The 21,694-nt window shown below is 44.1% G+C and overlaps 6 protein-coding genes across 6 annotated transcripts; 2 read left to right on the plus strand and 4 right to left on the minus strand.

Moving 5' to 3' along the window:
- The first annotated feature begins 1,189 nt into the window (after positions 1–1,189).
- Positions 1,190–2,311, plus strand: BCR41DRAFT_417788 (putative mitogen-activated protein-binding protein-interacting protein). Its single transcript, XM_022029541.1, has 3 exons — positions 1,190–1,330; positions 1,433–1,589; positions 1,790–2,311. Exons 1-3 carry the CDS (start codon positions 1,263–1,265, stop codon positions 1,934–1,936), a joined length of 372 nt encoding a protein of 123 aa, XP_021886319.1. The 5' UTR covers positions 1,190–1,262; the 3' UTR covers positions 1,937–2,311.
- Positions 2,012–4,842, minus strand: BCR41DRAFT_343829 (hypothetical protein). The gene is made up of 2 exons (XM_022022364.1): positions 3,922–4,842; positions 2,012–3,665 (listed from the first exon to the last, which is right to left on the minus strand). The coding sequence occupies exons 1-2, from the start codon at positions 4,657–4,659 to the stop codon at positions 2,328–2,330; spliced, it is 2,076 nt and encodes a 691-aa protein (XP_021886320.1). The 5' UTR covers positions 4,660–4,842; the 3' UTR covers positions 2,012–2,327.
- A 534-nt stretch (positions 4,843–5,376) lies between these two features.
- Positions 5,377–12,604, plus strand: BCR41DRAFT_417790 (hypothetical protein). Its single transcript, XM_022029542.1, has 8 exons — positions 5,377–5,602; positions 5,766–5,867; positions 5,945–6,941; positions 7,049–7,464; positions 7,571–7,847; positions 7,960–8,535; positions 8,621–8,766; positions 8,867–12,604. The coding sequence occupies exons 1-8, from the start codon at positions 5,498–5,500 to the stop codon at positions 12,545–12,547; spliced, it is 6,300 nt and encodes a 2,099-aa protein (XP_021886321.1). The 5' UTR covers positions 5,377–5,497; the 3' UTR covers positions 12,548–12,604.
- A 132-nt stretch (positions 12,605–12,736) lies between these two features.
- Positions 12,737–14,532, minus strand: BCR41DRAFT_343834 (hypothetical protein). Its single transcript, XM_022022365.1, has one exon. The coding sequence runs from the start codon at positions 14,323–14,325 to the stop codon at positions 12,778–12,780; it is 1,548 nt and encodes a 515-aa protein (XP_021886322.1). The 5' UTR covers positions 14,326–14,532; the 3' UTR covers positions 12,737–12,777.
- Positions 14,533–15,344: 812 nt separating this feature from the next.
- BCR41DRAFT_366399 (hypothetical protein) lies at positions 15,345–16,156 on the minus strand (the record flags this gene model as incomplete). Its single annotated transcript, XM_022026216.1, has 3 exons — positions 15,345–15,523; positions 15,630–15,681; positions 15,809–16,156. 3 exons carry the CDS (start codon positions 16,154–16,156, stop codon positions 15,345–15,347), a joined length of 579 nt encoding a protein of 192 aa, XP_021886323.1.
- Positions 16,157–16,454: 298 nt separating this feature from the next.
- BCR41DRAFT_391096 (hypothetical protein) lies at positions 16,455–21,566 on the minus strand (the record flags this gene model as incomplete). Its single annotated transcript, XM_022028327.1, has 3 exons — positions 16,455–18,975; positions 19,131–19,419; positions 19,649–21,566. 3 exons carry the CDS (start codon positions 21,564–21,566, stop codon positions 16,455–16,457), a joined length of 4,728 nt encoding a protein of 1,575 aa, XP_021886324.1.
- Between the last annotated feature and the right edge of the window lie 128 nt (positions 21,567–21,694).

Here is a 21,694-nt window from a genome sequence, read left to right on the forward strand (position 1 = left end):
TTGAACTCAGGGGACATGTTTACTACCACTGCCATAATGATAAGTAGTAATCGCTGAAAGTATGCGCTATAAATCTTGAGCAAAGAATACTTTTCAGTCTTCCAATACGAAGAGGAAAGACGTGCTGGTGTGTGGTCTATCTAGTAATACTTGATTGTACCAGATCAACGAGTAATATAGTAAAGCAATGGCAGCAGCTCTGCATAATGACTGGATAGAGTCATGCAACAGCTTTAAAGAATAAAAGCATACAGCTCTTTTAAGTATTTTAGATCGTTACTTTCCATGAAGGGCACAGAGAACTGGTAGAGAAATTGGCAGTCTTTCAGTCAGTCTTGTTGGACGTTGTTAAAATCAACTATTACTTTTTTTTTTTGTAAAGCTATTGTGAACAGACAGAGCACTTCGATATTAGCGCAGGTGAAAACAAGGTAAACGCAAAAGATTCTACTGGGAACGAGAATGCTGAGTCAGTATCAAGCCGCAGACAGTCCGAGACTGGCCTTGGGCGAACAATATTCATCGCTAAAAAGGAGCCAAGGGTTCTTCGGATAAGGTTATAGTTCCAGTCATTATCCGTACCAACTACAAGAGGCAATTTCACTGAGACAGCTAACCCTCAGCAAAGCCGACGTTCACACTATCTGGCCTATCAGTTTTTTACCAGCTTCTTTATTCAAAAATATTGCTCACTGGGCATTGCAACATGATGAATGATGAATAATGAAGGTGTATATATCAAAGGCCTTTATTTTTTTCTTCTATACGATATCTGGCATACCTTTGTACGGTGCCTTCAAAGTCAAGCTGACTCCAAACCTATGAGAGGGACAGTATACTCTCGTTGTAATTAATGGGCTTTATAAATCATTGAGGTGTCCACAAAGCATGTGCAAACCCAAACGCCCGAGTTTGTTGGGCAGGAATACATGGGACGGAGTCACTATCTAAAATATTAGGTAGAATCCCATAAGGACATGTTAGGGAGCTTAAACATGGCCTGGGTCGCACACTCGCCCCTCTCTTGATTAAATTGGCCATCCTATTTTCAATCGCAAGACGCGTCTGGCCCAAGCAAAACCCTTAGAATGAGGACTGGCATTTTTTTTTTTGTAAAATTTGAAGCAAGTTTATCAGGGCTTCCCTTTAGTGCACGCTCCAGAGAAACATGGGTGACAAAAAAGCAGCACACTTCATGGCGTCCTCTTTCTCATTAATACACTTTCATAAACATATACAAGTTCTCCTTTAAAAACGAAGTGATGCTTAAGCCAAAACTTATTTCACAGGTCCTTCAACAGGCAACTACGGGAGGCGTTAAAGCAACAATGTAAAAAAAAAAAAAAAAAAAGCATGTATTCTTTCAAATTAAAAAAACAAGGCATTGAATTTCAATTAATTTCTTTATGGTTGTCATGCATTAAATCATCAGATTGCTCAACCCAGAAGGATCGCTATTGGCATTTTCAGCTCAATCGGATCGAGACGCACGCATCTATGGAGCGATTGCTTCCAACATCTGGACTATTTACTCAAAACACTGCAAGGAAGAAGTTGGCTCGTTATCGTTTCTGATACTTGAATGCGAGGTAATATTAAAAAAACAGGCTGCTGCAATCCTAAGTGTGCTGGGTTCAGAGATGGGTTATTATTGGACCGAAAACTAGATAAAGTCGTGGCAATTGGAAGTTTGGTGTCGCCAAACTTGAGGATTGTGACATTCAAGTTTTTTGTAAAAAAAAAAAAAAAAAAAAAACTAACAATAATGGCAATTGACAAATGAACCTAGGAAGGGAAGGTCGCCATTAACATCGTAAGCACGATGATTTTGTGTTTAGTGGCGCGGGACGATGTTGAACTTGGGATTCTCAAAGCCAAATCAGAAGCTCTGACGCGGCACCTGGAGGAACCTCTTAGTAAAGTTGCAGGATACTAAAACGACAAAAAAAAAAAAAAAACCTACGACCAATCCTACATGTTTCCACTATCAGTAAGCTACTTTTACTTGCATTGGACTGAAAACAACAATAAAACTATATGTATGATATGTATGTCTGATATATCACCGTGCAAATAGTAGTGGCGAAGTTCTCTTGTTTGCACACCAGTCATGTCAGTAGACATTTTAAAAAAAAATTGACAGTCTTTCTGGGTTGTTTGGTCGTACAGGGGCCCTACGCTTTCCATGTTCCCCCGTCAAAAATAAAGGGCATTTGGTATGTTACAAGATAGTAAATGAATTTCTTATAAAAGGTATACAGATGTTAATTAAGGGATATAGTTTGAAGTGTGGTCGATATGGCACTATCATTGATCGCCTTTTCCATTCAGAAATTAAAATCGTTGATACTGTCGTCGTCATCGTCGTCAGTTACTGCCGCGGTCCTTGCTTTGAAACCAATATAATTGAAAGGGGATAGCCTGTGACCAGTATACTTCCTCTCTTCCTCGTCTTCATATCCATCTTGGTGCTGATCGGTCCCAGCCCCTACGCCACTAAAATATCCCATAATACTGGATCCAGTGTTAAAGATGGATGAAAGAGCACCACCGAAATACGTTCCAGTGGTAATAGCGGTAATAGCAGGGACGTGTGCCTTCTCGGGTTGGCGCTCTTGTTCATCGGTCTTAATATTAATATGATCATGTTCAATATTTTCGTTATTTTGATCCCATGGTATTGACGTCTTCCTCCTATCCTCTTCAGCTTCATTCGAGGTGGCCTTGATGTTATTAAAAGGATCCTCTGGACATGACTGCCTCTCCGAGCCCGAATAAGCTGTTACCGCTATAGTTGTTATTGGTGCTGGCTGAGCCTCTGCTGCACAGGTGTTGTATTCCCTAAGCCTGGTGCATTCTATATTGTTACTGTTACAGCTATTGACGTCTTGCTCAATCTCTCCGCTTGATTCTCCATTTATTGGCAGTTTGGCTATTGGCTCTTGCAGTCCATTAAGTCGGTTTACATGGCCCTTACTGATACTGCTGATGCCTGAGCTGCGATGCTCTTGCTTATTATCGAGCTCCTTATGGAAAGATGATTCATCAGATGATTCATCACCACTGTCTCCTGCAATAACACCATCAACCTTCTTGAGAAAAGTAGTAATGTTGCTGAGAACACCTCTGGTGTTGATTCCCGATTGACCAGGAAGAGTGATAGGGGTGCCGCTAGTGGACGTTGATGTGGATGTAGATATAGAAACAGTTTTTGGCGTTGTAGATGGGGGTAATGGTTGCAATGTGTCTGCAGCACTAACCCAAGTAGCTGTTGAAGTCGAAGTCGACGTTCGAGTGGGCGCGGGTCTTGTAGATCTAGATACCGATGACGATGATGAAGCCATTTTAATTTTATTCTGACTTCCAGTTTGATAAGTATTCAGGTTCGCCATCTTAAGCTCTAGGTTAAATGCATCGATGCCTCCCACAAAGGAAGAAGCTGTTGAGGGTGTTGTTTTCTCGATTGTGTGCCGTAAGGAAATCTGCAGATCATCGCCTTGCACCTGCTTATCAGAACTAGGAATAACAAGTTTGTCCCCCTCAAAGCGTAGCAATCCTCGTTTCTCAGCAGCACGGATCGCCGCCATTCTCTTGGCCACAATAGCGGCCTCCTCCTCTTGGCGCAAGGCTTCTTCTTGAGCTGCGAGCTCACGGGTTATCCTTTCCTAATTATGAAACGAGAGAGAAATGGGGTTAAAAATATGTGTGCGAATTTGTTTGGTTTTTTAGACGTAATGTGGATATGTCATAAAAAAGTCGATGTAGTACAGGTTGTCGAGGACGATGCCCTCTTCTCTGCAAAACATGCCAATGCCGGTGTGAAAAAAGGGGTGGGTGCGGTTGAGTAGGTAAAAAAAAGAAAAGGGTTGGGGGCTGGAGCGGAGGAATGTTTGATATAGTAGGCGTGCTATTAGCTTTTACCTGTTCTGCAATAAGCGCATCGACATCAAGGACTTCTTCTGCATCATCCTCAGTATCATCCCAGGCCACCTTGTCATGAAGATTGCGCGGTGCGCGAAGTTTTCTAGGGGAAGGAACCATTTCTGCATGAATGTTGTAAGGCGTATAGTTCGCTTTGGGATAAACTTTAGTTGAGCTATTGCGAGTATTCCTGCTGCCAATTGAAATGCCATTGTCGTCATGATTGGTACTATCGTTCTCGTCGTCTCGATAAGGTACAAACATTGCTATTCCGCTCTCACGTTCGATGGGGTCCTTTCCTGAATTAGCTCCTCTATTACTCTCTGATCCATTTTTGGGGTAGTTTTGTTGTTGTTGATTTTGTTGTTGTTGATGGGAGTCGTCATCATCATCTGTATCATCCCTGTAAGGTATCTCGAATGGGCTATGGTTTCTTGAATGGCTCTTCGCAAAGCCGGCTTGGTTGGCATTCCTGGAGAAGCGACTATTAGAGAATTTGGTGGGCCAAGGATTGATGCTATCGTCAATACTATCGTGATAATAATTGTCACTGTCTAATGCTTCTAGACGTGAGCGAGAGCGAGAGTGATGGTATGGATGGACATGAGCGGGCGTATAGGCGTCGTCATCATCACTATAGCCTGAAGAGTCTTGGTCCAAGTAAAGTGACCGAGACGAGAGGTTGTCGCGCTGTTTACGAGGCAGACAGGGACAGAATATATTCAGACGCCTTCCCATGGGATACACAAATAAAAATGAAGAGACAAGAAAATATAAAAATGAACCGTGAGCTAATTGAATGTGAAGTAAATGGAAGAATTTGGATTTTCGAATGAACAGTGGAGTAGGGATGTAAATGGATCTGAGCGAGTAAGAGAGACAAGGTTGGGGGAAAAGAGCGAAGGAGAGAAGGGATTGTGGCCAGGCTATAGAGTATCAGGAACATAACATGACATGATATGGCATGACATGTCGTTAGCAGGAATTGCTTGTACTCAAACTATCTCTCCCATAAACACTTTATCTTTCATTCGTTTCATTTTCTTTCTCTATTATGTTGATCCAATACTTCGGTTCTTGCTGATTGATATTCTATTGATTAAGGAGCGTTATGATTCTATTAAAGCTGTCATTAGCATCATTGTCATCTCGTCGCTTTGAAGTGGCCAGCGGACCCATGTCACATTCGTATCACGACTAGAGTGGTGAAAAAAAAGCAAGCGATCACAGTGTTATATCCAAATATACAGATGAGAACTGGTAGGGTTTCACAGGTCTTCACGCATAATTGTGGAGATTTTTTCCATTTCACTGCACAGGACAATGTGGCCCCCCCACAGCAGGATTGCCCACAGACCAGGCACGGGACATCGTTAACATACTAGGGTGTGTATCACGTGCATCAGTTATATCTCCAGTTTGTTCATTCCATTCCATTATTACACATCTTCAACGCACAGGATCACCCAAGGCTATTTCGAGACCTTCCGGGAAAGCTCAGACATATTCTCTCTTCCTAACCAGACCAGGAAATCACAGCGCTATAAAAGAAGAATACTTTTCAAATAAAGTGACGATGCCCACAGAGCGACATGTGTCCTTGGTGCAAAAGCTAAGATGGCATGTCAGTGGTAACTTCTCACCTACTGCGTTTGCAATTGGCGATGTGGACGGACTTGGGGTACTTGAATAGCAGAAACAAAAAAAAAGAAAAAAGAAAAAAGAAAAAAAAATCATTATGTTGCTACGATATGTCGTCAAAGAGTTTATGGACATGCGTAAAACACTGATTAGAAAAAGTGTTACTTTTGTTCTTTATCTTCATGCTTCTATCTGTCTCTCAGGATAACGCATTTGTGATTGGAAATTTAGTCGGGGAGCTATTCATCTTCAAAGGAAATAATCCTGATGGTCTTCCATGGATGACATGCAAGGGTCTTGGCACGGTAATATACAATGGAAATGTTGCCTAACATATAGTTTCTACAGACATGACTGACAGTCTATAGAAAACCATGATTAGATCACAGCCGTTGCCATTGGTGATATCAGGAACTGTGGCAAAAATTCAATTGTAGTAATGAGTGCAGAGGGGCTTTGTCATATCTTTGATATCGCTGAATTGGATAACAGCCGGCATGGTGGACACGTCCTTCCATCGTCATCATCAACTGGGGCCAACATATCTTCTAGCCACAATGCATCAGGATCATTTGTAGGAGGAGGGCCTGGCGGCCGATCAGGCCAGGCTGGCAGCATATATTCATCTACTCCATTGCAGAATTCATATCATGCAGGGCAGAGCGGGAATAGTCATCCTTTTCACCCTACAATCCCTGCTACACCCAGCATCCGACCTGTTCCAGATACCCATCATCAGCACCATAATAGTCATTATCAAGGAGTTCCATCGAGCCATCCATACCATGGTACCCCGCCTCTACCGCCACCACAGAATACACCACATGGATCTGCTTCTTCTTCTATTTCAGGATCTACGCACCATCATGGTCATCAACAGAATAGTCAAACCCACACTTCCAACAGTACACCAATTCATTCGCATGCCGGGAGCATTCATGGCGGCATCAGTGGCAGTAACTCTGGTAGTGCGAGACGTGCATCTGAGGCGCCTTTAGCATCATCTGGGCCAGGCTTGACGTCGGCATCAGCATCCACAGTAAGGACAACGGCAGCGCTAACTAATTCAATCAGTGCTTCGCCAATACCTACTCCTACATCGCACTCCCATGGAGGACAAGCAGTAGGAGTGACTCGGTCATTAGGTGGAAACAGCGTAACCGATTCACCGACAGGAACACCATTAATCAAACCACAGCAAGGGCCATCATCTGCTGCGTCCACACGAAAGCAACAGAGGGGCGGGGCAAATAGACATGGCAATGCAGGGCCTGGCAAGTCTCAAGTATGTCATGTAGGGGGGCAAAGGATCTTGGACAGGCCCAACTTGACTCTTCCGGTACCTGTCAATATCAACCGAGCGTATATCGCAGACATTGGTATACTTTCTTTTATTTGTATCAATATAGTTTTGATTTAATTTGTTTGAAATACTCATAACTTTCCATTTCATAATGAACCTGGTTATTTATGGCCGAGTGTTTAGATGGGGATGGTCTCAATGAAATTGTGCTTGCGAGAACTGATAGGATCATGCATTCATACTCTCTTCAAATCACCAAGCCAGTGTCGCTTACAGCCACATCCTCCATTCAGCCAAGCAACCAACAGCTAAACTTGATCAAACTAGTTAGCAGGACCAGTAGTATTTCAACCTTAGATAGTAGTGGACTCTTATCGCCTTCTGATGACCGCAGGGAGACTATCATTCACTATCCTTCGCTCTCATCCATGGGGAGATTGCACTATGCAGGCTCGACATCCACTGTAGCGGGCATGGGTCAATTAGACAGCCAGCAGCAGCAGGATAAGCAAGATAATAGTGGTGTCATCAATGTTAATGATCCCTCGATGAGTCGATTGGTATTGGTGGAAAAAAAACGCTGGGCATTGGATGGTCAGGTAAAAACATATTGATTACTGGTATTATTCTTTATTCTACACTTTATTAGCATCAATGTTTAACTTATACATGGACTTGTTTTTTTATACATTTAATTATTGATAGATCCACTGTCTCGCATTGACAAAGGATACGAACACAGGATTACCTATCCTTTTGGTTGCTCAGCCAGGTCTCAAATTTGTGATGATTGACCATACTGGTAATATGTCAGAGCCTATCACGCAAATTCAACGCAATCCCAATGCAGCAGTGAATGTTGTCGCGCCCGATACGCCGACGCGGGCTGTAGGAAGCGGTGATGTTGCCACTGAAATCATTTGCGGCTCACGTTTTGTCAATGGCACAAGAAAAGACATTATTGGGTTGATGTCCATGGATGGTAAGGGGTAAACAAGCTGCACTCAACTTTTATACCGTATGGTTTTCTTTTTTGCCTCATATACTATAACCCTATCTTGGGTTGCTGATCTATTATCGGATGGCTTCGGTAGGCGCGATTGCATTGCATGATCTCGAGGAGAATACTGTTAAAACTCATGACCTGGATTCGACTCACAAAATTTTCGGATTCTCAAAGCTTAATTTCGGGACACAATACGTGGAGCAACGACAACGTGTACGAAGTTCCAGGAAATCTAGGAGGCCGAGTTATGCTATAAGCTCGAATAGCCGTTTTGCAGACGAAGATAACTACGATGGGGGCGAAGAAGATGATGATGATCAGGACGAAGACGGCTTAGACACTGAAGATGACGGTGATACGGCTGCAGAGACTCAGATATTAAGAGACCACTATGCGAATGGCGGTGGTGGCGGCGATTTTAGTGATATTGGCGATGATGCTTCTCGCCGCTCTGTCCACTCTACACATACCAAACCATGGCGCTCAGGGGGCGGAAACAAAGCATCTACGTCATCCATGCTAATTTCAGATTCATTTGGGTCGCGGATCCAGAAGAACGACATATTTGTGGGATGCTCTTGGAGCGGAATTACATTCTTCATAGATCAAGACTTCAATACTGCCCAATATGACTTTGATGCTCGTGTATGCGCTTTTGGGGCTGGTATGTCACTCTTTATATTTTATTGTGTAGCAGCACAACTGCTAAAATCCATAAGTGGCTAATGACACTTTTCTTTATCTCCCAGGTCAATATGCTGTTACTCCAGGCAGAAACGAGCCTTGTCTTTTTTATGTGGACTTTGAGGACAACATCTATGTATATTATAATCTTTACATTCAAACTGAGCCCTTTCTCCGGTTCCATGATGTTGTGAAGGCGGATACTGAGCTGGTAATTATGTATTCTGCTAACGTCGATGATTGTCATATTTAGTGTGTAATTTATAACGTATCTTTTTTTTCTTTTTGTCGAATTTTCCATATCCTTTCAGATTCTAGCAAGTCAAAAGTTTATGTTAAAAGTGCCGGGCCGCAGAGATGCTAGGACAGAGAAAGATGAAATATCTGTTAGATCTACTGAGGGCAATTCTCTGCAAAACGACCAAGAAAATGACTGCAAACCAGATATCAAAGATATCAAAAGTGATAGCCACGACAATGATAGAAGCAGTTCTGCAGGGCCTAAGTGGGATGAACGCGATATGAATGAATTTATCCATGACTCTCTATACAATGTCAACCGCTATGAGGATGAGTTTCAGCGATTGAAACGACTAACTAATCTCGAACTTGCAAAGCGAACAATGCTTTTAGAGGAAGGGATGAACAAAGAACGTGAACGGGACGAGACAGAAAGGAAGGCGAAGGCAGCAGAATTTGAAGCTGCGCTTGCTGCAGCAACGGCAGAATACGAAGCTACACTTGCTGCAGCAACGGCAGAAGCAGTAAGAGCAGAGACTGGAGATGAATCTGCTTTCATCGATTCTAGATCGCGGCCTTCTCTTCATGTTTTTACCTCAGAACAAACTGGCTTGGGTCGACCGCATGGACAGTTTCCAGGACATGGCATTTCAACCAGTCGTGCCGGCGTTGGGTCTGTCCCATATACCCAAACAAAATCAAAATATCAGCGGCAGCAGCCGTCACGACAGGATGGTGACGACGGTGATGATAATGACCGTCTTTCATCACCTCTGTCGCCTGTTTCTTCTGTATCAGCACCTTCTACATTACCATCTACACAACCTACGCAGAGCTACATAGAGAAGCGCCGATCGTCTTTACTAATCAAAGATGTTCTCGCTCATTACGAGGGAAAGACTACACCTCCACTCAAGTCCCCTACATCGTCTTCAACATTTGCCCATCAATCAGCGAAGGACCACAGGAGTGGGGCTTCTTCGTCGTCATCTTTAGCATCGGCAGGCTCGTCCGCAACGCTGACAAATATCTTCAAACGGCTCAGTCTCAAAGACAAGGGAGGCAATGTCTGTCTTTCTCGATCATCCAGCAGCGGTAGCGCCAGTGGTGCCAGTAATGGTAGCCAAAGTACTATCATTCAGAGCCATTCCTTATTGGGGACACCTACGTTATCAAAGGGGAAAGCTTCCGCTGTAGATTCTCGAATTGGAAAACCACCCATAAGGGTCAATCGTCCTTCAGGAATTTCTCCAAGGCCCAAAGGCATTGGGACGGCCATGACTGGCCGCAAGCCAGGAGCTAAGTCAAAGCTATTTCTACAGCAAGATCGAGAGGAATCAACCGATGATGGGGACGTTGAAGATGGTGTGGATGAGCAGGGCGCGCCATCTGAGGATGACACTGTGGAAACAGATGGCGACCAATTAATTGAGTTTGACCGTTCTTCGCGTAAGGACACTGGAGGAGATGAATTCCATATAGGATCTCAAAAGTTTGACGATGGATCGGCAGCAGTTGAGCTTTATGGAAATGAAGGCAATAATGATGAGACAAGCGAAAATATTGTAGGGGCACTTGGAAGAGAGGAGGGAAGGGTAGCGGGAGAAGTGACATTAGCAGGAATTGGGGTGGAAGAGGATATTACTACTGGAGTATATACTCCTTCTACGATTTCTCCTATCCCTTCGCCTAGACGGCTCTACAGCAATAATCAACAACACGGAAGTTCAGCAGAGCCTAGCGCTAGCCTTGACAGCACAGCATTTATGCTTGCTAAAAGCCTGCTCTCACCATCTACACAGAGCGTTAGCAGTGGTAGTACTGGGACTACTACAATCGGAGCAACTACCGTAACATTGGGAAATCAAGGGAAGAACGACCATAATAGCAATAAGAGCATCAACCATGGTCCACAATCTTCCTCATATTCTCATGGCAGTCACCTGCGACAGCGTTCAGCACATGGGCTATTGGATGTTACTGGTACATCAATGCGAGAGTATGAAGCGAATCCAACTTCAGGTAATACTGCTGGTTTCAGCTCTGATCCTTTCAGTACTGGCCTCTGTAGCGCTCAAGGTGGCCAAAGATTTACGGCTGCGTCTCTTCTGAACACGGGGTCTGATGTTGGAGAGATTGCAGTCCCAGACATTAAACTGGTGGCAGCCTCGCTCCCAACACAACCCGTGACCCCATTATCGACTTCGGAATCATCTTCTCTGGCGCAGATTGTCCCAGATGATTTAGATCAGGAGGATTCTAAGAATGGCGGAGAAATGTTCCAAAAAGCGACCATAGATGAGTTGTGTAATTTAGATCTGGATCATCAGCCAGTTGTGATTGAATCAGATGTTTGTCGCCAGTCTGCTGCGCCAGGGCCGCAAGGAGGGATGTCTGAGTCTGATACAACGGCTGCTGAAGACTCCAAGTCAAGTAAGAGCAATAATAGCGAGCGATTCTCTCGATCGGGAGAGTCGAAATTCAAAGAGTCAGACATGAAGTTGATGCAGGCGCCACTGCCTAGGAGTAATCAGCACTATCGAAAGCAACAGCACCAGCAATCTCAGGGTCAAGAAGGAGGGGGTATGTCATCCTCTGCACATGTCTCCTTCTCAGATACGCATCCCAATAGCGTTAGCGCGAGTAGTGGAGGAGAGGGGGATGGCGTTGCAAGCCAAGGCGGTGGCGTAGAGACATTTCATTTCAGAAATGATGGGCTTGGGCGAAGCGGCTTCACAGGAAAGTCATCGTCAACCACATCATCGGCAACGGTGTCTGACTTTGGGTCAGGTCCGTCTTCACCACTTGCTAGTAATGTCAACGCAGCGCATGCGATCTTGTCTAACCCGTCTTTCAATAGCTACAAAGGATTCAGTGTGTTGTCCCTACCATTGACTTCACCCTCGGCTTCTACAGCAACTGCACAGCAGCACCAGTACTTTTCTCCGTCTCATTATCATCACTACCATGTGTCCCCTACATCTATCATACCATCACACTTGGGCCTATCCACTAGAGGAGGTCCACAGACTCATGACCGAGCATTGGCGCAGGAGGATGATAGAATGTCTATTCGATCTAGGACATCGACTTTCCATGATACCAATGAAAATCCATCCACCTATGAGGTTGTCCCATCAGCGATATTTGTGAACACTGGTGGTGCTACCGTTGGAGTTGGAGAGCAACATCAGCAAAATAATATTTATGGTATGTCTCCTACTTCGACACTGACGAGCAACCTGACCTCGGACTCACTTGTGCGCCGTCTTGAAGATCTGCAGCAACAGGATCGTGATCTAGAGGAGCGACAGCAACAGCGCCAGAGAGAAAAGAAACTAGAAAAAGAAAAAGAGAACTCTAAAGAAAATACTAGGGCAACCCCTACACTCACGATATCTCAGTCATCGTCAGCAGCAGTGCCGACCAGTCGGCCATCTTCACTGTCACGAGCCAACAGTGGAGCCAGTGTGCAGAGCGTTGTTAGTCATCATGGCCACCGTGCTCCAATAGCTTTGCAGTTGCCTCTGTCTCCCCATTCTTCGTCTTCTGCCCCATCGGTGCATCTATCGGGCCATGGGTCTATAACTGGCGCAGGAACAGGACCAGCGTCTTCTTCGTCTGGTATAGGATCCTTAGGTTCTATCTCGGGGTCAACTCATGAAAGGCATCACCATCATACGTGGGAAGAAGATCCACATGAAGCTGCAAAAAGACTCCGGAGCAGACCAGGCCTTGGAGCTGATAGATGACGGTAAAAAAGAATAACAATAATAAATAGTAGAAAGGGATAATAACTGTAAAAGCACCATCGCGGATTGCAGCTAATTTGATATGGTGTCTGTGGTATTCTTGCTGCACCATTATCACTTCCTTTTGAACACATGAGTAAAGGGGCTCAATAAAGCGGGCCTTTTAATGAATATATATTTTATTAGTAGGTATCATACATGGGTTTACAAATGGCTATAGTCGCTGACTTTCAATAGTTGCTAAATGCGCTTCCGATTGTTCGAGAGGTTGGCCCGAATCTTGCCAGATTCCTGACGCTCCCTTCGATAGATTCAAGTGTTGAGTTCATAGTCTTGAGATCCCATTTGACATTGATCAAATCAGACCTCAGATCAGACGAATCTGAACGGATAGTCGAGACTTTGGATGTAATGCTGTCGAGTTGGAGATGTTGCATTTGTGTCATGCTATCGAGACTTTGTTGAACCCTGGTTAGCATTGTGCGGTTATATTCAAGCGTGTCAGTGACATGATCCATCTGTTGGGCGAGAGATCGATTAAACATAACAACGGATTCCATTTGTTTCTGCATCATGGCCACTGTTGTAGTCAGACCTTTGATAGCAGACTCTACCCGATGCTCGCTTGTGCTGCCAAGGATGTCTTTACGGGAAGGTCCAGAGGTATTTGGAGGAAGCGCCAGTCTGAATAGTTCCAAGACATCATCCGACACTGTCGTGTTCCCTGCAGGTGATTTGCTTTCATGGTTAGGAGCATAGTCGTAATCATAATTGTAACCATATTCTCGACCCTGATCCTGATCCTGATTCTGATTCTGATTCTGATTCTGATTCTGATTTGGATTCGGATTCGGATTCGGATCCTGGTTTTGACTTCTACCATAAGTATATATTGCAGGCTTCTTTATGCGAGATGGATAAGTTGATGATAGCCTTGTTTTTGAGCTTGAACTTGATCCCTTATCACTAAATTTATGATCATGAGCATGGGCATGGTGAGGTACTACGGTTGGTATCCTTGATATTGATGGAGTGATTGTTGTTGTTGCTATTTCCGAGGGTTCCGGACTAGTCGTAGCATCATCCGCGTAAGGTAAAAGGAACGAGCGCGTGGGCCCAGTCGGTGGAGCGGCAGCAGCAGTAGTGACCAATGGAACTACCGACGGTTGAGACGCTGTTATCAATGGAACCTTTGTTGTGTTCGTCATTGAAGTCATCACAGCCGCTGTTGCTACAATGGCTCTTTCTGTATCCGTGTCAGTGGCTTCACTATCACTCGCTTTAATCTCAATCTCATCAACATCACCTTCATCCCTTGTCTCCTGCTCCTCCTGCTCCTCCTGCTCCTCCTGCTCCTCCTGCTCCTGTTTATCTTCTTTTTTCTCTCCCTTTTCCATGTCTTCTTCATCCTCAACGTCCGACATGGCAATCATACGACGTTTTCTTTTGCTTGAAGGCTCTCCTGTTTGTGGCGATCTTGCCAACGGATCGAATGATGGAGACACCTGTTTTTCTTTACGCATCCTCAATGCTTCCTGTAGACGCTTCCACTCAGGATCAGGTAGTGTACATGTTTTTCTTTTGGCTATTAAGAAGTCTATATCCATTTGGTATAATTTTTCCACATATTCCATCAGCAATGTTTTCTTGAATGCAGTGATGCTGCTAGGACCATCGACATCATCATTGTTATCATCAGAACCAAAGTTGGTATTGCTATTATGAAGATGTATTTTCTCCGCCTGTAGCAATAATTGGAACTCATGCCAAGTGTTCATGAGTTTGTCGTAGGTCCCATAGAGTGCCAAAGCGGTAACGCCTCGTAGACAGGGTTCTGTCTCCGACAACTCTGCAGCCAACTCTCGGAATGTAGGACCCCCTTTGGATAGATTGATAGGAGCCTGAAGACGCTTTTGTTGTTGATCAAAAGCATATAAAATTTGTTGAAGTCGTTCATATAAAAACCGAGTTGTGATGAAAATCCTTCGTGCATTTGGTCCACCTTCCAGGAACTGGAGGCCACAATATCTCCTTTGGCCATGTACCTCTTTGAATTACCATGAAAAAAAAAAAAAAAAAAAAAAAAAATTTGTCGTTATATTTTTATGCTTTTTAATTTGTAACCCCGCTTGTCCTTTTCTTTAATTTGTTTTACCTGCAGGGATGTCTAACCTGGTCACTTCTCTTGTCAAGTGAGTTGCATTTGGAGGATCCTTGAAGTATATGTAAAAGTATTTTGAGAACTTGGAGTCCAGCTCAAGTGGAGAAACAGACGAAGAGCCTGAAGTAATGACTTTACGTTTCATGCTTTGTTGATTGTTTTCTTGCTCATTGACATCCATCTTGGACAAGAAATAGTAACTGTGACAATAGAACTGAGAGACAAAGCAAAAGACAGTGAATGGATTTTTTTTTTTTTTTTTTTTTTTTTTTAACTTCCAAGGTCAATGATGAATGAAAGTCTAGGAATCAAGGAAACACGCTTATTTTTCGGGAACGCGCAATTAGAAGATTTCCATTGTTTACAGAATGTGTGGAAAGAAAGAGAGAGGGAAAAAAAAAAAAAAAAAAAAAAAAAAAAACGTGTTTGACTTCCCTATGTTATTCTTTTCTTTCTCGAAAGAAAGGATACCATCAGTCTTGAAAGAGGAGAGGAACGGGGGAGAGTTAAAGGACTGACACTTGAATACCACAATGCCACATACTAGCAATTGTGAGCCCCTTCTCTTTTTGTTCTTTTTGTTTTGTTGATGATGTCGTACGATCAATCAGCTTTCTTTTTGTTTTATTTTATTTTTTAAAAGTCCATGACTAGCTGAGGTGTGATAGCTTCCAAAGAATCAAGTTCAATCAATATCTCATCGTTCCTTAGCTCTTCGTCTTCTTGATCCCGTTGATATGCTGCAGTTCGATGTAAGGCTTCAATTGTAAACAGTCTTAGATACTCGGCTGACAACTGCAATGCCTCTTTACTTGCTATAAAAGCAAAAGTATATATATATATATTAAAGAATGAGTAAAAAAAAAAAAAAAAAAAATTGTCAGACATATTAAGGCTGTAAAGATCTTCTATGACTATTACATCTTGTTCCTGAGTCTGTCCAAACTCCTTTAAAGATTGCATGCATTGTTTCCTAAAGTTCAAAATAAAAATAAAATTGTTTGAATAATCTGTCCATGTAGCGGCTCAGTTCTCTTAAACCTTTACTTCTCCACAAAATACAATATATATGTAGGTTTTTTTTTTTTTTTTTTTCTTACAGGTCGAAAAGTCGGCGCGTCAATTTCATCCTGTTGATCTTCATCATCATCTCTAGGTGCTAGTGCTGATAATAATGCTGCCGTGCGGCTAGATCCCGCACCATTGGTTTTAGCAACAGTACTGGACCTACTACCATGACTATGACTACGGCTCACAGCTTCTTCGCCTCTCAAATTGGTCCAAAGATCATCATCCTCATCAATTTCTACAATGTCATTTTTTTCTAAAAACTCTTCTTCCTCTTCGTCCTCATCGTCTATTGCTTCCCGAGCAGGTCTCTTTTTCTGTAATCGTCGTCGGTTAGCTGCTGCTGCTGCTGCTGCTGCTTGTGCTTTTGCTTGTGCCATGGTGTATTCCTGTTCTACATCGTCGCTGTCGAATTCAATCTCGTCATTATTCATCTTTTAGACTTTTGATTAGATTTGTTCAATAGAGCAAAAACAAATATGAATGCGCGCTTCGCGGCGAAGCACTTTAAAGGAAAACTGCGTGACTGCGATCCACATCCCTTTACCCACTTTTTTTTTATTGACATATACCATTATTATCTAGCTACAATACACAAATCACGATTAAGAAAAATAGAAATAAAAAAATAAAGATGATTTGGTTTTTTTTTTTTTTTTTTTTTTTGCTTTTTTTTTATCACACAATGCCATCTTCACTTCCAAGAGTATTCAAAAGTGGACCCAACAGGCCGTCGACTTCGTCAATCGATACATTGCAACACAATGCAATCAAACGCTTGTATTCGTGGCGTCTCTTGCCTTGTTGACTCTTGAGTTGTATAATTTGTTCTACTTGATCTTTTCGTTTCTGTTGCATTCCTGCTAGGCTCAGCCTCAACTCTGATGCTTCCTTCTCTAATGCTAGGACTTTCTCCATATCAACACCACCGGCAGCGGTTTTTGTAGATGGAGTAGATTCTGTTCCGACTGCTGCTGCTGGTGTGGATTTCTCCTTTTCCTTCTCTTTCTCCAGCTCCATTTCTTGTTTTAGTCGTGTCTCTTCTTGCGTAATTAGCTTCTCCAACCTCAAGCGTTGACGCAAATTAATCTCCTGTCGGATCATACCTTCCAACGTGCGAATTTGATCTTCTGCTTGACCCAAATACATAGTCTTAGATCGCAGCTCCTCAATACTCCGCTGCCCTTCCTGGATCTCACTTTGGATCGATTGCAGCAGATTACGAGCATCTAATAGATCTTGTTCCTTCTCATATAGATCCTTTTCGTAGGACTGTGTCAGCTGCTCAAACAGTTCAGTCACTGCTGGAATCATTTTTTGAGAAGATCGGCTGCTGCTGCTGGAGGCTCCATTATGATGACTATTATGACTGCTTCCTAGATCTCTCGCTCCCAAGTAGGGTGAGGAGTGACTTTTCTCTATTGGTGTCCCATGGCTTAACGAAGGTTGTTGATTATCATTGTGCCCGCCTCCTCCGTATCCTCGCCCAGACGACGACAATAACGACGGCTCATACTTGAGACTGGGTCTTGCATTGGGGTCTAAGTGGTGACCATAATGTAGCCCAGGATGTGCTGGAGATGACGAGACTGGAGGCTGGATTTGGAATGGATTTCTCATAGATGGTGAATATTCTGGGTGTCCTGAATTCGATGGTCGATCCGTGCTTAAGATGGATGTTGGGCCTGAAGGCCCTCCATATCTTGAAGGTGGCGGGGTTAAGGACCTTGTCCCGAATGTGGGCTGTCCGTGAAGATTTGGCGAGGGGTGATTATGCATATTAGGCGACAAAGTATGGCTGTGCATGCGTGGGGTCGATATGGGTGTCGTGGTTGCAGAACCTATACCTCCTGAATGATTATGAGCAGTCGGATGGTGTTGCAGTTGTTGGTTTTGACTCATGCGTTGGTGCTGATGACTGCCACTGCTACTGCTACTGCTGTGAGGATGATATTGAGGTCCAGGTTGTTGAAGAGAGGTGTTACTGTGAACTGAAGAGCTCGGTACTCCTCCTCCTGCAACTGCTGTTGCTGCAGCCAACGACGGCGAAGAAAGGGACGACTGTAGTTGTGATAGATGTTGCTGTTGCTGTTGCTGATGTGACTGCGGCCCCAGCTGAGATGAGTGTAAAGAAGGATACACAGAAGAGGAGTGTGGACCATTGTTTCCACTGATACCGCTACCAAATTGCATATCTGCTTCTTGAAGAAATTCATCCGCATTTCGACCAGACTTGTTTCGAATTTTGGGATCTGCTCCCGCATCCATGAGTAGTCTTACAACTTTCTTGTTCCCAATTCTTGCAGCAATGATCAAAGCCGTGTCACCTACGACATCCTGCACATTGATAATTGAGGCTAGTTCCTGAGGGTGCTGCGCCAACTTCTCGAGCAGACATTCCATATAGTAGCGGGATGCATGTACCTTGCCCCTCATGCCTGCTGTAACAGCCACATGATGAAAAACCGTCTGGTCATTCTTATCAATCGTGAAAATAGTTTTCTGCAAGATCTCCAGTAAGGAGGGGAAAGTCTTCATATCGAAATTATTCGTAAATAACACAGAGCGCATCAATGCCGTCTGCCCTTGATTATTGACTCGGTAGATGTCTGCACCATGCTGCACTAGTAGCTTCACGATCTTTGTCCGTGCCATCGCCACAGCCCAGTGTAGCGGTGTGTGTCCCTCTTCATCAATGATGATGTCAAAGTCGAGATCCGATGGTGGATGAGTCAAAATTGGTGGCAATGCAGTCGAGTCTGATACAAAATAGTTGAGAAGCGTCTCTGCATAATGGCTCTGGTTTGAATCGTTTGTTGTGTTTGATGCGTCCTCTGGCCATATTCCATTTTCACGTCCGCCGCCAGTACCAGTACTAGCACCAACACCAGTACCACTATTACTGCGAGTATCAGCGCGTCCACGTTGGGGACGAGCTGGTGATTCATGGCGCATCGAAGGTGAACGCATTTCAACGTCTTGACCTTTGCGAGGTGTGTGGTATCCACTCTGTTTATTCTGGCCTCCATGGTATCCAATAAAGAGTTCATCGCCCGGACGGCTATGCTGCTTCTTCCGTGCTCTCGGCGATCGATCTGAAGATCTTGGGCGACGACGACGTCCCGTTGAAAGAGTCTCGCCATCAGATACCTCACTTGATGATAAGTCAGGCCGCGACCCTATTGGAGATGGTGTCCTGCTATGAGCAGAGAGAATGCTCATTGTTTCACCCATACTTGCTTCGCTACCTACTCGAACATTCCAAATACAAATATATTTGCCAAGCATAAGCATTAGTACAACACTCTTTTTTTTTTTTTTTTTTTTTTTTTTTTTCTTTGCAGTATTGTGAACTTGCCTGCACGGCTGTGTGCCTCGTCATCATCCAACTCTGATGTGCTTGTCTCTTCTTCTCCTCCATCAAATGGTGCCATGTTTCCTCCCTCATGACTATCATCAATTACGCCCATAACAGGCCCTTGCGATCCCGGCTTGGGCAAGAGTTGTCCAGAATTCTTTTTATTCTTCTTGCCCTTGGATCCCCCAGTGCCGCGAGGCTCTCTTGGTTTCCGTGGTTTGTTCGACGCCGCTGTGACATGCTTTGGTGCCAGAGGAGGACTGTTGATCTTTGAGAATTGATACTCTAATAAAGGTCGCAATAAATCAAGCACTCCATATTCATGGCACAATTGTACTCCTCGATCATAAGGTACCCATGTCCCTTAATGAATATAGTGAAGTTTTTTATATATATATATATATATATTATATACGTGTTTAAAGAGAGAGAGGATAAGTGAATTGAGACAAAATAACCTGAAGAGCGTATATGCTATTTAATAATAATAAAAAAAAAGCTCCGTTGGTTTTACCTTGGTATTTTCCGTAGCCTCCTTGGACTTTCTCATGTTCACCTTTTTGAACCTCCCGTTCAAGAATCCTTGTTCGCTGAGGCTTATCAAACTCTGCCACCTTAAGGATCTGAGTTGCATTAAGATAAGAGTCTGATCGACGGCGCATGACTGCGATGCCACGACAAATCATTTCAAAAACAGGCACACCCGAGTAGGTGGCCTTAAAAATCTGAGGCGCCTTTGCATCGCTTTCATCCACAACGGTTGTTTCTGTTGGTGCTGCTGCTGCTGTTGTTGTGGGTACGATATCACTCATTGATTGGCTTAATCCAGAAGCAGCAGTAGTTCCTCCTATGCCTTCACCATCACCGGACCCAATCTCAATCGTTGGATTACCGAGATTGATGTTGCTTGTTGATGCTGCGGTGGATGCATTATGATTGTGGGAGCTCGACAACGATTGATGGACATCTTCCATGAGAACATCTTCTGATCGATTATTAGTATTGGCATTAGGATCATTATTAGTAATGTCGCCGACGGTGCTCCCTGTACCCAGTAATTGCTTAATTGCACTATCGATGACTGACATAGGTGCAACTGACGATGATGATGGCGGTGTTGCTGTCGCTTTGGACAAGTCTATTTGTCCTTCAGAACCTACAGACGCTGCTGTTGCTGCCGCCGCCGCCGCTGCCTGTCGTTGGTTATGAAGCTGCAGCTGTTGGAGATCATGCTGTAGTTGCGTTGGAGTCGTCAGGGGGACTCTATCGTTCGAAGAACCTTCACTTTCAATAGCTACAGCAGGAGTCGTTCCGGAAAGAGGAAGAGGAGATGTCCCTCCATTCTCCGTTAGGCCCTGTATGGGTACGTGTTGTCCTGATTGTGACGCTTGCTGTTGCGGCCGCTGTAATGAGGAAGCTCTAGTGGACGCAGCACCTGATGGTTTTTGGGCGGTTTTTTGTGCTGCTAACTGCTGCTGCGCCGCTAACTGCTGCTGTAAAAACAAGGCTGAGGCTGTCATTTTTGGAGGCTGAGAGGTAGTCGGCTGTGATGGAGATTGAGACGGCTTCGATTGTTTCCTCTGTCCTTCTGTCTGTTCTGATGTTGTGGAAGTCAAGGAGTTAGCCACTGGTATTAATGGATGGTTCTTTATACTGTCGCTACTAGAAACGGTCGAAATAGGGAAAACTCCAAGGATATTTGATGGATTAACAGGCTCAGGTGCTGCTACAGTAGCATTTGGGGACATCATGGATTCTACATCTAATGATGAGGAATGTTGTAATCCGGGTTCCGCTGCTGTTGCTCCTGTTGCTCCTGTAGTCGATGCAATAGTAGGAGGAAATGATTCTGAAGTCGGCAACAGGGCTTGAGTTTGGTTATAGTCCGGTAAGGCAACGTACGGTTGCTGATGGGACGCCGGAGAGTTACTATCTTCCGGGATTGATGATTGCATAGTAGCGGAAAATGCAGCAAGAAATGAGGCTGATAAGGGTTCTGACGCATTTACAGTAGCAGCTGCAGCCGGTAATGATGACGCTGTTGTGGTTGACGTCTGTCCTGCTATCGCACCTTCTCCAGCACCCGTTGGAAGAGAGCCGGTGTGCGAAATGGAGAAAAGAGTAGCAGTCAAAAGAGGAGTAACAGTATCAGGTGCTGTCACAGATGTAGCGGTGATGTTAGTTACAGGTCCAGATGGCAATTGCGTAGGTACGGATTTGGGCTCTATTGTGGATGTAAGTGACGAAGGCTGCTCCACTGATGACGAGTGTGATGGCTCTGGCACGCTATTCAACCCTGTCTCTCGAGTAGAGACGTTAAAAATGCCTGTGTCCATACCATTTTCAACACCAGCACTTTCCCCTGTATCTGCTATACTCGTGGCAATGGCTCCTCCTTCGACTCTCGGGTTCGTGTTGTTTATCGTGCTCATTTGTATCTTGCTGTGTTTTCGTGTCGTGTTTAATGTTCGTGGACGTGTCGGAGCCTTTGAACACAGTGACCTTTAAAAAAAAAAATGTGACTGGTATCAAGTAGATAAAAAAAAAAAAGAAGACAGAA

This window comes from Lobosporangium transversale (genome assembly GCF_002105155.1).
Source record: "Lobosporangium transversale strain NRRL 3116 chromosome Unknown BCR41scaffold_1, whole genome shotgun sequence".
Lineage (NCBI taxonomy): Eukaryota > Fungi > Mortierellomycota > Mortierellomycetes > Mortierellales > Mortierellaceae > Lobosporangium > Lobosporangium transversale.